We start from the raw sequence: 13,531 nt of genomic DNA, 5'->3' as shown, positions 1-13,531 counted from the left end.
TATTGTGCTATGAGGTAAAATCAATCTTTTATAATTCGCAATATTTACAATAATAAGCGATTTATTAAAACTTGTGTGTATAATATAAATATTTATATTTTAGACAATAAATTAAAAATAAAGGCTCTGAACGATCAAGATCTCTAGTACTGAAATATTTCTGTATGAATTTATATACCACATCTACTATAGTAGTTTAATTTGTTGTATACTTGCATTAAAAAAATACTGTATTTAATATTACTTATATTTTACTTTGACACAGATTAAATCAGTGTAAGGCTTTAATATGCATCACAGTCGCTATATCAGAATAGTATTATATTTAAATTCAATAATAAAACATAATTCGATTATTGTAACATTTGTTTCCTACAGTCATTTTAGTATACATTCACAAAATGACAAAATTATATGAATAACGTATTAGAAACGGCAAATTTAGAAATTGGAATAATGAAAAAGTAATTATTACTACAAAGATCAAAATAAATATTTCTGAAATTTATATTTTCAAACTCGATGCTATCAGATTCAACGTTGACGATTTTAATATCGAACAGAGATTCTTAGTGCATTCCGGTTTTGTCCAGACGGGTTCTAGGCTGATGACAACGTCGTGAGGTTGGCTCTCCTCGGCTCGCTAATCCGAAATAATATACCGTTGACCCAGTTAGCAGCGCAACAGCAATTAGACATTCGCGCGGTGGCAGACGAGGCGGGACCAGGGCGTTGATCGATCCTTCCTCGTCGCTGGGCGTATGTACTCACGTAAATTCCCGTCGTTAATACCCGCGTATCGGCCACAACGACTGCGTCGACATGGACATGAGTTACGGTCTCGAAGTCGCTTACCTGACAGGAAAGGAATTGCTTGCTCGAGTCAAACAGCAACGGCAAGATTTCAGAATAGTGACGATAATTCAATCATACATGTTTCAAATAAAAAGTCCGATTTGCAGCAATGGTATACATTACCATGTATATAATTACCATGGCTCAAATAATCGCGTTAGTAAAAATCAAATGTTATTTGTAAATTTTAAAAACAAATAAGGTTGTCTATTATGTTTGAACTAAACTAATTGTAAGTTTACATAAATTTTTAGATAATTTCATTAAAAGCAAATATCAAGAAGTTTAAACAAACTATATATTCGCGCGCGCGCGAGAGAGAGAGGGAGAGAGACAGAGAGAGTTAGCAATTCTATAATATATTAGTTACATAGGGTTAACATTTCGGCGCCAGTTGTCTCCTCTGTAAATAGAAAAAATTTCTATTCAATATCTTCGGTCTTTCAATCGTTCTTGCTGAACAATTTTATCTTGTCCATCCCATCGTTTTTAATGTACATCAATTTTGCGGTTTAGAATATATGTTGGTTTTTATATGTTATATAATTGTTGAACATCTGAGGAAGGCTGAATCATATAGTTGAAACATGTTAATTCGTCAAATGTTAAAGTAAAATTTATAATTAAATCATTGTATTTCATTATTTTATTTGAATTTTTGATAAATTATTTCTATTAATTTAACTCTTACCAGTTCTTCTGTATTACACAATTGTTATTTTTAGAAAAAAATTTCCTAGAAGATACGGAAGCTTTTAAAATATTGTTTCACTTGCGGTTCTATTATCTCGTTTAGCAACTTTGTTGGATAATAGTATTTGGTAAATGCGCATATAAACTTATGCTCTTTCTTAAAGGTATATTAAAGTCTTGAGATAGAAATATACATAGAGATGTAGAGAGTAAGAAGTAGTCCAAATTTCTTTCTTTAGTTTTTCTATTACAATTTTTTTTATAAACACAGAAAGACAACATTTATAATAATTACAGAATAATTATACTCAAATTCCATTTTGTTGTAACATAGAGAAGTACATAAAATATTAAACAAGTTATTTATTTACATTAATAACGTCGTAGTCTAATTATTGCAAATTACACGCTCGGACGCATTTAAACTCCCAAATATTATAAATCTAAATTATTTATTATTTATTTGTTGCAAACTTCTTAAAATAATGAACTACAATTTCTTTCAGATTAAGGTAATGTGTAAGTTTAACTTTTTATAGATCACTTTATATATCACTTCTTTGGCGATAAAACATTAAAAATTGTGTTAAAAACAAGTGCCACAGGGTTTGCTGTAATTGTCGCAATTCTGTCATGTAACATTCTCGTTTTTGTAGAAGAAAAGAGAACAATCCGCTTCGTCCGAGTTTAAAATTGGTCTGCTAACTCGCTTAATCATCGTATTCGCAATGAAATCGTCGCGTGGTTCGCCGTTCTATTCGTTTGGACTTTGTTAAATTTCAGTCAAAATGTGAAGCACCTCATGATTCCCGAAGCGTGCGATCAATTCATGATGTGGCTTCGAATTAGTGTTCTAATACGCGTTGAAAATCAACGCCCGTACTACGCCCTGCGCCAAGTGTCGGCTTACCGCGGTTAATCGGTTCGATTTCACACGAACACTTTAACGTCGTTACGCATCGTATAGTTTGCGATCGTAGGATCGTTCATTGTCGTACTTCCGACTCGTATCGCCATAGTTACATAGGGTTGCAATTATTGTTGTATTCGCATTACCGCAGCAGGTTTCGTTGTAATATTCGCAAAACTGATAAATCTTTCGCGATCTCAAACATTTTATAGTTTTAGTAAAAGAATAAAAGAATAAAAGAAGAAAGAATTTTTAGGGATTAAATTTCAGGCGAAAATGTACACTTTACATTGAGCGACATTATTTTTATATTCAAAGCAACGAAATTTTTTGCGCGGCACTCGGGAAGGGAGAGGCTGGAGGAGAAGAGGGTTGAACCCGTTACTTGTACCCATAAATCCGCCCGCGGACCAAGTTGTATCGCTCTCATTCCAGGGTATGCTATACACCGGGAATTGCACGTAACGAAGTATAGTCTGGCAAGGTGTGTAACGCAGCGACTTAACTTAGAGTTTCGCTTGTGTGTTCGTGTATACATGGTATATCAGAATTTATGCATTCTCTCAAGCCTACACATTTTGGAGCAATTTTGTGGATTTTTTTTTTTCTTAAAAGAAAAACTTGAGAAACCATCTTTTCTCTTAACTTCTTAATTAAATTTCAAGTGAAAATTTTCCTAACTAATAAGATTCACTTGGAATTAATTGTAGAGATATTTAATCCGAGAATTAATTAGTGAGCAATGAAAGATACAAATTAACGAATTTTATTAAGAATGTTGATTAACTTTTCCAATAGAGTAAAAATCAATGATAGAAGTGTGTATCTTAATTAAATTACACTGTAATTTATTTCAACAAGAAATAATGAAAATTACATTGATTAAGAGATTCCCAAGCGATGCTCTTTCACGTGAATGCCAAGAGATAATAGTATTATAGCTGACCCACATCTTTTTACTTATTGTTAGATACGTGGTTTGCGCGCTGAAAGAAGATATAAAGGGGCCAGGCGAGTCGTTCACAGTGGAGGAATCGGGAGATCATGATGCCCCCCATAATCGGGGAAACGCTGCGCGTATGGTTTTTTTCGGCGCTGGTCGTGCACGGAGCTGTTGCTGGAAATCCGGACGCGAAACGCCTTTACGACGACTTGCTGTCCAATTACAACAAACTCGTGCGCCCCGTGGTAAACACCTCAGACGTGCTGCGCGTATGCATCAAGCTTAAGCTCTCGCAACTTATAGATGTGGTAAGTAAATCTTTTTTGAAACGTTGTTAAAAACTAAAAGATATTCTACAGTATAAATCTCGTATCGTAAAACTACATTAGCGATACAATTGCTGAACTATAACCTATACCTAATAGCTATCATGAGCAAGTTCAGACAAATTTTGACATTATTGATACACATTAATCATAAAGTCTGCTATTACAATAGTCGATCATCATTAGCTATTCATAATCGTAAAAATTGTTGATATAATAATTGGCAAGTATCTATACTTGTTATAAATTAAAATATATTTGTGGATAAAATAATATTATCCACAAATATATCCTGATGTAACACGATATGTTACATCAGGAGCGCTATTAGAGATTTTCAGTAATCTATATTAGCGCCAATTAAATATTTCGTAATCCTTAAACTGCGTCTTTTAGGTATGGTATACTTGGTCTTTATTTCGAAACTTTTTCAATGCTTCTTCATTTGTCTATAATAATTATTTTTATTAATAAAGAAACATGCATTTGCTTAATACTGTTTTAATTCTGTTCTTTAATGTTTGGCGTTTTACATAAAAAAATTGTTTACAATGTGTTTATTTTTATAAAAATTATCAGCAATCGAATTGAGTTAAATATGTCATACCTAAGTGCATCCTCAAAGTGTAGCATTAAATAACAGATATACAATATACATCAATATAAAATATAATAAAAAGATAGGTGCAAATTGTGAAACAAAATCTATTAGAAAAACATTTTATACTTACCTTTAATTTTTCAAAAAAAGAATCTCATTTTATTTATTTAATTCTTGCCATTCGGCCACTAATTCTCTCGTGGTTTGATCGTAAAAGAAGGAGCATACAGAAGTGTTGTCTTTCCTTCTACTTCGAAGTAATAATAGTTACCTACATCCAAAGTATCTGTATAGAGTGTCTTTAAACTTTGCTGATATTGCACTCTCTAAGACAATAGTTAAACTTGTGTAAGTATTAAAGTGCGTGTTACAGCTATTATAAAATCAATAGCTTATAAAGTCCACGGACATTTTAGAATGGCTAATTTGCCATTCGGGTTAAGATACTCTTTTGGAAACTATCGTAGAAATCCAAATTGTCGCAAAAGAAAATTGCATGAATCTCAAGTAATTGGAATAATTACTTAGGACTTAGGTGAATTTTGACAAAATTTTAGTTACTGTTATGATTGTGTTTCGTTAAATTAAAATATAAAAGCTTTTAAAAGCATAATTTAAGGTTCTATCTTAATAGGTTACACTTATTAATAATATAATTAACTAATAATATAATTAATTTGCGATACATATGTATATGTAACAATTTAATACTATTGTATTCAATAAGAAAAATATTCAATATAGATAATAAAAATTTAGATATATTTGTGGAGTTTAAAATTTGTTGTGCAGATTATGATATACAGGGTGTCCCAATAACTATTAGCATTTGAAATATTTTAAATCTATAGAATCTAGAGAAAAATTTGTATAAAACTAAAATTCCAAGATATTTCAAATGCTAATAATTATTAGACACTCTGTATAATTCAATATAATACTTAATAGCTTTAGCTAATGACAATTAGGTAAAATCAGATCACAAGAATCAATTAACAAGAAACAAGGCATTACACTTGTTTGTCACCAGAGCAATATACGTGATAAAGGTATAATGAGAATCAGAGAATATCTTCATACTCAGTAACTCTGTCAGAACTAGCTTATACTTATGCATCTAGCTATTCTTGCGTCTGTTTGGCAACAAAGCACTTATAGCTAACAACACATGCATAAATTAATTAACTACTTTGTTAGATTGCGTCTTCTCTCTGTTCAAATTCATCGTGCATACTGCATTTAATAAATCGTTTTATCAAATTCATTTATGATCTATTAATAACGTTTTTTCCAATGAAAAATAATATGATAAAACAAATACATATTTTAATTCAGTTATAGAGCTTTTTTACAGTGCATTAAATAATATATTACACACACACACACACGCGCGCGCGCATTCATACACACATATTTAACAATATATTAATCAAATAAAAAACAAATATATTTTTATTAAAACTTTTGGAATTAGAAGGGAAATAGACAGAGTTAATTACGTATTAATTCTAGAGTGGCATTATCCCCTAACAATATGTTCGCTCATTACATAAAGTTAATAACTAAATATATAAATCAATTAATATACAGGCCAAAACCGAGCAGGCTGGATCTTCGCACATATAATTAAATTTTTTTTATTAAAAAATAATAATTTCTATAGCGGAATGAGTTTCAACTTTACTACGGTCTTCTTAAATCGCTAGTTATTAATATACAATAACTATTATAAAATGAAATAAAAGTCCTATATGGAGAGAAAATACAAATTTATATATATATATAACATGACATGTAATATTACAAAATTCTATCGCATTATAAACAAACATTGATTAATAAAACATACCACACAGTGTAATTAAAAGTTTTGTAGATAAGTTTGGTAAAAAATTGGCGGATATACAGAACTAATAATATTCTTGAAATAACACCACACAATCATTACATAACGTTAAAGAATAATATCACAATTTCAGTCTCGTAAAAATATACGCTAGGACAGCAATTTCTTAAAATTGCTATCGGCAACTGAAGTTCTCGGGAACTCCCGTCGGGAATATTCGAATGAAATAAGATATGCATTCGACATTGCACCTTACCGGCAAAATTTCAATATTATGATATTTGAATCATTCTAATCACAAACTGCAAGTGTAACTAATCAGTAGGAAAAGATTTTGCATTATAATTTGTTTTTGGTTTTTTCCTTCTTATAAAAAATTTTTCTTTTTTTGTTGTGTACCACTCAATGGAAATTATTTTATGAAAATACAGATAGATTGAAACTAAAAACAAATTCTAATGCAGAATCTTCCTCTTTTATTTTTTAACTTTAGTTATTATTAATATTACTTTTAATTATTAATAATAATGTAATTAATATTAACATTGCCAATATCAATAATATTATTATTATATATTAGGTATGTTCTAACATTTTATTTAAATTATATTAATATATTATAGTACAAAATATATTTTTCTACAGATTATGCATAATTTTTCAAGAACTATAATTTGGCCAACAATAAAGCTTAATGTTCAATCAACATTATAATGGGAACAATTTGCTTTAACGCACAAGAGAAGAATTTGCTCGTCCGGAGGGAAAACTCATCAAGAATTTATTTCTGGTGTAATAATCCAAATTACTTAAATCTCCACGGTCGATTTGCGTGACCCCTCGTGACTCTTTGTTTCCTTCCGAAAACGCAATTTTAGCGATATGCAAATATATTATTCACGAAAAGGAATATTCTCACGTTTTGTTTTTACAATCCAACATAAGGGAAGCCATTATCTCGACTTAATGCCGGAACTCGGTATATCCATCGTAATGTCGTCCTTCTCAGACGACTTATAGACCCGGTAATTATGAGCGTATGTCACAGGAATTTCCACGTGACTCATTCTGCCGTAATTATATTTCCCGAACCGGGGGATCCGCGCACAGCGCATAATTATATGGCAATTTACGTGACCGCCAGCATTGTAAAATACGGGGATTTCGTGCCACTGTCGTCTGCGCGCGAAAACTGCGAGCGCTGCTTCTTTCGAGGTAAAATTTTATACGCGAAGTACACGTTGTACGAAGCATACGTTATATTAACGCAATTCTGCAAATGTCGCATTAAAGTTTAACCAACTTGAAATTGATAACTAAATATAGTTATTACATTATATAATTACTTTTTTTACTTACTATTAATATAGTACATAATAACTAAATAGGTACAGTTATAGAGTGTTGAATAATATGTACGGGCTGCTGCCCACCACGCCGTTCCACGGAAATGTAAATCTCTCGCGGGACGCAGTCGAGAAATATTAGGAGTACAAATTAGTTCGGTCCATTTTCCAAAAGATGATGGCTTCCAAAGACAAGTCATTTTTTCGAAATGGAATTCGAAAAAAATTGCCTGAGAAATGGGAAAAAGTAGTAGCCAGCGCGATGGACAATACTTTAATTAATCTGTTCATTCATTTTGTTTTGAAATAAATGCATTTTTGAACACAAAAAACGGTCCGAACTAATTTGAACACCTAATATTTTGATCCCTCTCACTCTAAATGCAAATACAATTATCGCTAATCGAAACGCTTTATAATGCCTTTCATTGCGAAACACGGCACGGAGAATTCTTGCCTCGGACACAAACGAGCAGCGATCTGTCGCCATTGACGCCTTTATCGATTCTGATCTCGGGCAGTGATGCACACATTTGACCTCTGCCGCCACAGAGAACCATTCCCACCACTTTGTCTCACCAAGTGACGTCGCCATCGCTTCGGTGTTGAGCAAGTGAAGCAGCGATAAAGACTATCGTTCTCGCTCACTGAAACATAGTATTAGGTTGTTTGGAAAAGCCATTTCAAACTCATTTTCTAACTCAAAAAAAATATAAGCATATTGTACATTTAAAAAATTAGCGATTATATCATTCGATAGAGCAAAGTTTCAGCTTAAGAATCTGATTTCTAAATTACTGTACAATGATTTTGAACGGAGTTATAAGCATTTAAAATCAAAATGTTTTTCCCTTTACTTAACTCGCAAATAACTCAGGAACCAAAAATCGTAGAAACATTTTGTAAAAACGATTTTGTAGGGAAAGCTTCCAGCTTTGACAATAGATAGTTGAAAAATTTCGACTTTAAACGTGACGTTTTTCGTGATACTTTTGAATACACTCACATATTTTCTTTGGAAAAACACTTATGTTAATATGTCTTAAGCGTGTCTGTGTGTGTGCGTGCTTGCGCGCGCATTATTGCTGTTCTGTTTCCTGCACGAGGATTGCACTAGAACTGAATTGAACTTGTGTAATCCCACTGACGAGGCAAGGAATGAAAACGTTCTAATGCGAGATAAAAATCAAATATACGTTTGTTTTGCTTCAACTTATTGCACCGTGTGCACCAGTTTAGACAGCGCAGAAATAAATAACAGATCTACTGATTCCAGACTTGGTCCAGCCAGTACAGTGAACTCGTAGTTCTATAGCACTGGAACAAAAAACAATCGCCATTTTGAAAACAAAAAATACTTTAGTATACACTTTTAGAACTAGTTCAACTAGTGCAGGAATAAGAAACAAATCTTTTGTATTTGCTTTCGTTTTTCACTATAAAATCCAGAATAGTGACCACCGATCATAATTTTTTAAATTTATTATATTTTAAATAAAGTATTAATGTGCCTAATTATGGATTTTACATTTTTCACTAATTAAGTCTTTTAATTCGTCAGTTACGTTTTGCTGGGAATTTTATTCTTAATACTTACTGAAATCAATGAAAGGTAAATCTATATTATTTATTATTAAAGGCAGCCATTCGTTTATTCTTTTATTTCGTATTTAATTTAATTGGAAATTTAATTAAAGATATAATTACACAAAGGAAAGAATACATGTATATGTATATATTTTATATATAATACACATATATTTTTTAATTAATAGTTTTAATTAAAATTTTATGATACAAATATATAATAATAAAAATTTATCTTTTAAAATCACACATGCATTAATGCAAAATTGAACTCAAGTATTTAATCTAAATAATAATCGTTACTTTATTCAATATTTTCACATATACCTAGTTTATCTTAAATTACAATGAAAAATAATTTTCTTCCGTTTTTCACCAGTTATTGATTTAAAAAATAAGTCAATCTAAAATAATATAATAATCTAAAATAAAATAATCTAATTTTCAAGAGCAAATTATTCTTTGCTTCTACTAATAATTTCTTTAAGATTAAAACTGTTACATATGAGGCACGCTAATCTCTTAATTACAAAATGTATAATAAAAAATAAAAAATATTTACGAAAGAAAAAGAGAGCTTTGTAAGAATATGATGCATCTTCTTCACTCGCTCACCGCTTCATTTGATACAAATGAAAGTATTCCTCCCCGCGAGAAGATGCGCGGCTGAAGTAGAATAAAACTTTCACGAGGCTCTATAAAAGCATGAGGAATCCTCGAGACGTCGGCCAGAAAAGCTCGTGGTTCTGGCAGCGCTGATGGATATGCCTCTTAAGTCCGATAAAATCGGATGCAATGACGTCCACGCTTGTATTCCTTTTTTCTTTTCAGCTTCCACCCGTTTTCCCGTCTTTCGTTAACTTTCAGCAACCTTCCTCCCGCTCAATCTTGCGAGCCCCTCGCTCGCAAGCCCAGGCATCGAAGAAAATTGGCGGAGCGCCTTGGCGCTCGTAAACCTTAGCTATCCCGAGAAAATGAGAACTCGCGTGATCGCGCTTTGATCACGCAAGAAACCGCGGTGCTGATCGAATGCGGCGTGAAAGCATCCATCAGTGACTCGTGAGATATGGCGAAGTATCGATTCGCCGTGTGCGAGATTTCGTTCGTACGATACGTTAGGTTAAAACATAAACTACCTTTTCGGTAGTTATTTACGGCAAAATTGACAAATTCAATCTTAAATAGTCAACGAATTTTAAATATGTAGGTAATGTTTCTTTTATTAATTAATATACTGGTACGTAGCTATTTTATTCTCAGATTAACCGTTACTGAGATATTCTAAAAATATAAATGATTAGTTTTTAATATTCGAAATAGCAGTAATCTATATAGCGTACTCATCACACCTTCTAAAGCCATTGTTAAGTCTTTGTAATAATTTTATTTTTAACGTTCACTCGTATTTAATTTTTGCCTCTTTTTTTTATGAAGAACAAAAGTTAAGGAAAAAATTAGAAAACGGAAGTCTAATGAACGCCAAGTTTGAATTGATGGAATTCTAAAGTCGTCTCTTTTATCGATTTGACGCAATAACTGATGGATTAAACGAACTTACTGAAAAGGTTCGATCCTAATTATGCTTCTTGTCTCGTTCGAATGGAAACTATATATAGTCATGTCCTCATACACACCATATCGACAATAGATTTAAAAGCACCGCCACCAGAGATTAAAAAAAGAGAACTGGGAGGCCCGTCCGGACAAGACATGAAGCATAATTAGGATCGAACTTCACAGGTGAGTTTGTTTAATCCAACAATTATGCTTTTTAAAGAATATACATTTTTATATAAGGAATACATTTTTATATAAAAAGTAACCGAATAATTAGACCAAATACTCGTTTTTACTTTTTTTCACTATAATTTTAAAATTTTGAGAACTATATATGTTGTGTATGTGTGTGTGTGTATATATATATATATATATATATTATATATATTGTATATAGAGTGTGTGCATATACGCGTTACTTTTTTTTCTCCCTCTCCCTCTCCCCTCACCTCTCTCTCTTTCTCTCTACCTCCTCCTACATTACGTTACTATTTATGATCCTGACTTAGATACGCGTACGATCTACCCCCATTGCCGGAACAATCTATCATAAGCAGTGCACTTTGTGCTGCACTACCGCGATAAATGGCGAAGGTATTACCGACACGAACGAACGTGTTGGTACGGCGCGATGGCTCGAAAGTTCTCGAGGACTACCGATTGGATTCCATTAGAGTTCATTAAAGCGTATTACAGAGGCCTCACGGGGCAAGGCGATCCATCCACTTTGAGTGCTGAAGTGGTTGACGATTGTCGCGAAAATTTCGACGTTTAATCGCCGGCGCTTCGCCGGAGATTATCGACTTTGGATTTTTCCTTCCGGGAAGAATTAAAACGCGCGGTGCAATCAAATGCTGTGATCTCGTCGCAAGTGAACGGCGCGAAATAATTTTTAATTATTTTCGCATACAATAGATTCGCAATCCCACGATTTGTCACAAAATCGTTCGCTCGAAAGGAGTTAAAATTAATTAGTCGTGGCGTGAAGAGTAATGATTTCATGCCAACGAGAATTGATCGATGCGGCATATGAAGGTTGCACGTATCTGTGCGCTCGCGTGCATCAATGTTATCACGTTATCAAAAGGAAGTCATCAGGTGCAATGTCCAGTGACGTGTTAAAAAAAAAAAGACGTCGCATTGTCCACCGTGAACACATAAACTGATGATGCGCGACATCAACGCGAGATAATTTCATCGCCGCATATCGTTGTTACTTTAGCCATTCGATTTATGTATCGCGTATAAATTTATAAATTACCCGCTACCTGCCGATATACGGGAGAAATTTGCATACGAGAGTGCCTGCGCGCATACGAGTATATAAATGTATCGTTTTAATATCGTCACGTAAATCAAGCCGCGCTTGTTGTCCGCTGCACCCGTCCGGTTACATTGTATATACGAAAGCAAGAAAATTTATATATATATGCATACTAGTGTCACATTTTACGAATGTTAAAGTTAAATTTTGTTTTCGCAGCTAGTATAATATTTGTATTTTGTAATCAGAATTACAATTACACAGCACATGTATTCTAGTCGTTATTGAATACACAAATATTTTTGGAACAGGAGTGCGTTGATTAGAGCGTGATGTGTTCATCGGTTGGTTGCATTAATTACTGAACGATATCGTCATACGGTCAAATTTACATTGCGTTATGTATATCCCGTAAATTTCTAAAGTTTCCCTCCTGCCTTCGCGTGTTATCTTAATTAAATTTTCGCGCGGGTGTGAATGTTGTCGACTTGAATATTCTGCATTCATAGATGAGAATTTTGATGAAACGTTGCTGCAATGGCGTAATAATTTTCGTGTACAATGCAACAATCAATTGTTTCGCTCGCCTTAAGGCGATGCTGGTATGGCAGGTGATTTACTGATTAAACGCAATAATTCTCGTGAAGGATTTTCATAGAGAAGATAACCTTATGAATTCTATTTCTGTTTTGTATAAGAACTGTGTTAATAATCAATATTAAAAATAAAAGCTTAACAATTATGATTACATTCTTTTCAAAGAGTTTTATGTAATCAATTCCAAGCTCAAGTTATTATATCAAAAAGTTGTAAAATATTTATTTTAATATATTATTTATAAAAATGTGAGGACACTGCATAATGAGTCAAAGAGAAATAGAAATAGTAACGAGGCTCTCCACAAAAATAGATTTAAAAAATTGGTTTTGAAAATAAGATAGTACTTGATTAAAAATTATGGGTTTGTTTTTTTTTTGTGGCTAAACTGTACACTTTTGGTTTCACTTAAAGCGAAATAAGTATATATTTAATATTTAGCGAGAAAGAGAATATTCTAGTGCAATCTAGTGTAGGAATAGAAAATAGACCTTAAATGTATAAAATTATATGTATTTACGCAAAGTAAAATATTAGGAAATGACGCGTGACAAGTAATTTACATTATAAGGCTTTCTAAATTACAGAGGGCACATACTATCCTTTATCATCTGATGCTTGAACTCTTCCGTATCAACGTCGCGTTTGCCGGCCGCATCCGCTGCTTTGATATTCATAACAACATGCCAAAGACCTCGTTACATCATGCCTGATGCATTCGCTTTGATATTTGGCACGATCCTGAAACTTTAAGCGAAATTGCAAATGTAGCGGTGATATAGATTAACGTTTGTTACAACTATATCAAAAAGCACCGATTTTTGCAAACATCTAGCATTGTCTTTCTATTTTTTCACAATTTAAATTTCTACTTTTATATTCTGTAATATCAATATTTTTGTAGATAAAATATATTATATTGTTTATCCTTTGATGAATTAATTTCGGTTAAATAAAACTTTACTGGATTTAAGTATAGTAAATTTGAATTTATACGTTCACTCGA

The 13,531-nt window shown here is 32.5% G+C and overlaps 1 protein-coding gene across 4 annotated transcripts in view; it reads left to right on the top strand.

The window, feature by feature from the left end:
- The first annotated feature begins 3,505 nt into the window (after positions 1–3,505).
- nAChRalpha4 (nicotinic acetylcholine receptor alpha4) overlaps positions 3,506–13,531 on the top strand; it is a 189,706-nt gene continuing 179,680 nt past the window's right edge. For all 4 annotated transcript variants that reach the window (XM_018543853.1, XM_018543851.1, XM_018543854.1 and 1 more), the window contains exon 1: positions 3,506–3,709. In XM_018543853.1, the coding sequence (XP_018399355.1) occupies positions 3,506–3,709 (204 nt within the window). The remainder of the gene's footprint in view (positions 3,710–13,531) is intronic.

This window comes from Cyphomyrmex costatus, unplaced genomic scaffold (assembly GCF_001594065.2).
Source record: "Cyphomyrmex costatus isolate MS0001 unplaced genomic scaffold, Ccosl1.0 scaffold40, whole genome shotgun sequence".
Taxonomy (NCBI): domain Eukaryota; kingdom Metazoa; phylum Arthropoda; class Insecta; order Hymenoptera; family Formicidae; genus Cyphomyrmex; species Cyphomyrmex costatus.
Note: the sequence above shows the minus strand (reverse complement) of the source record. Positions and strands in the feature narration are given on the sequence as shown.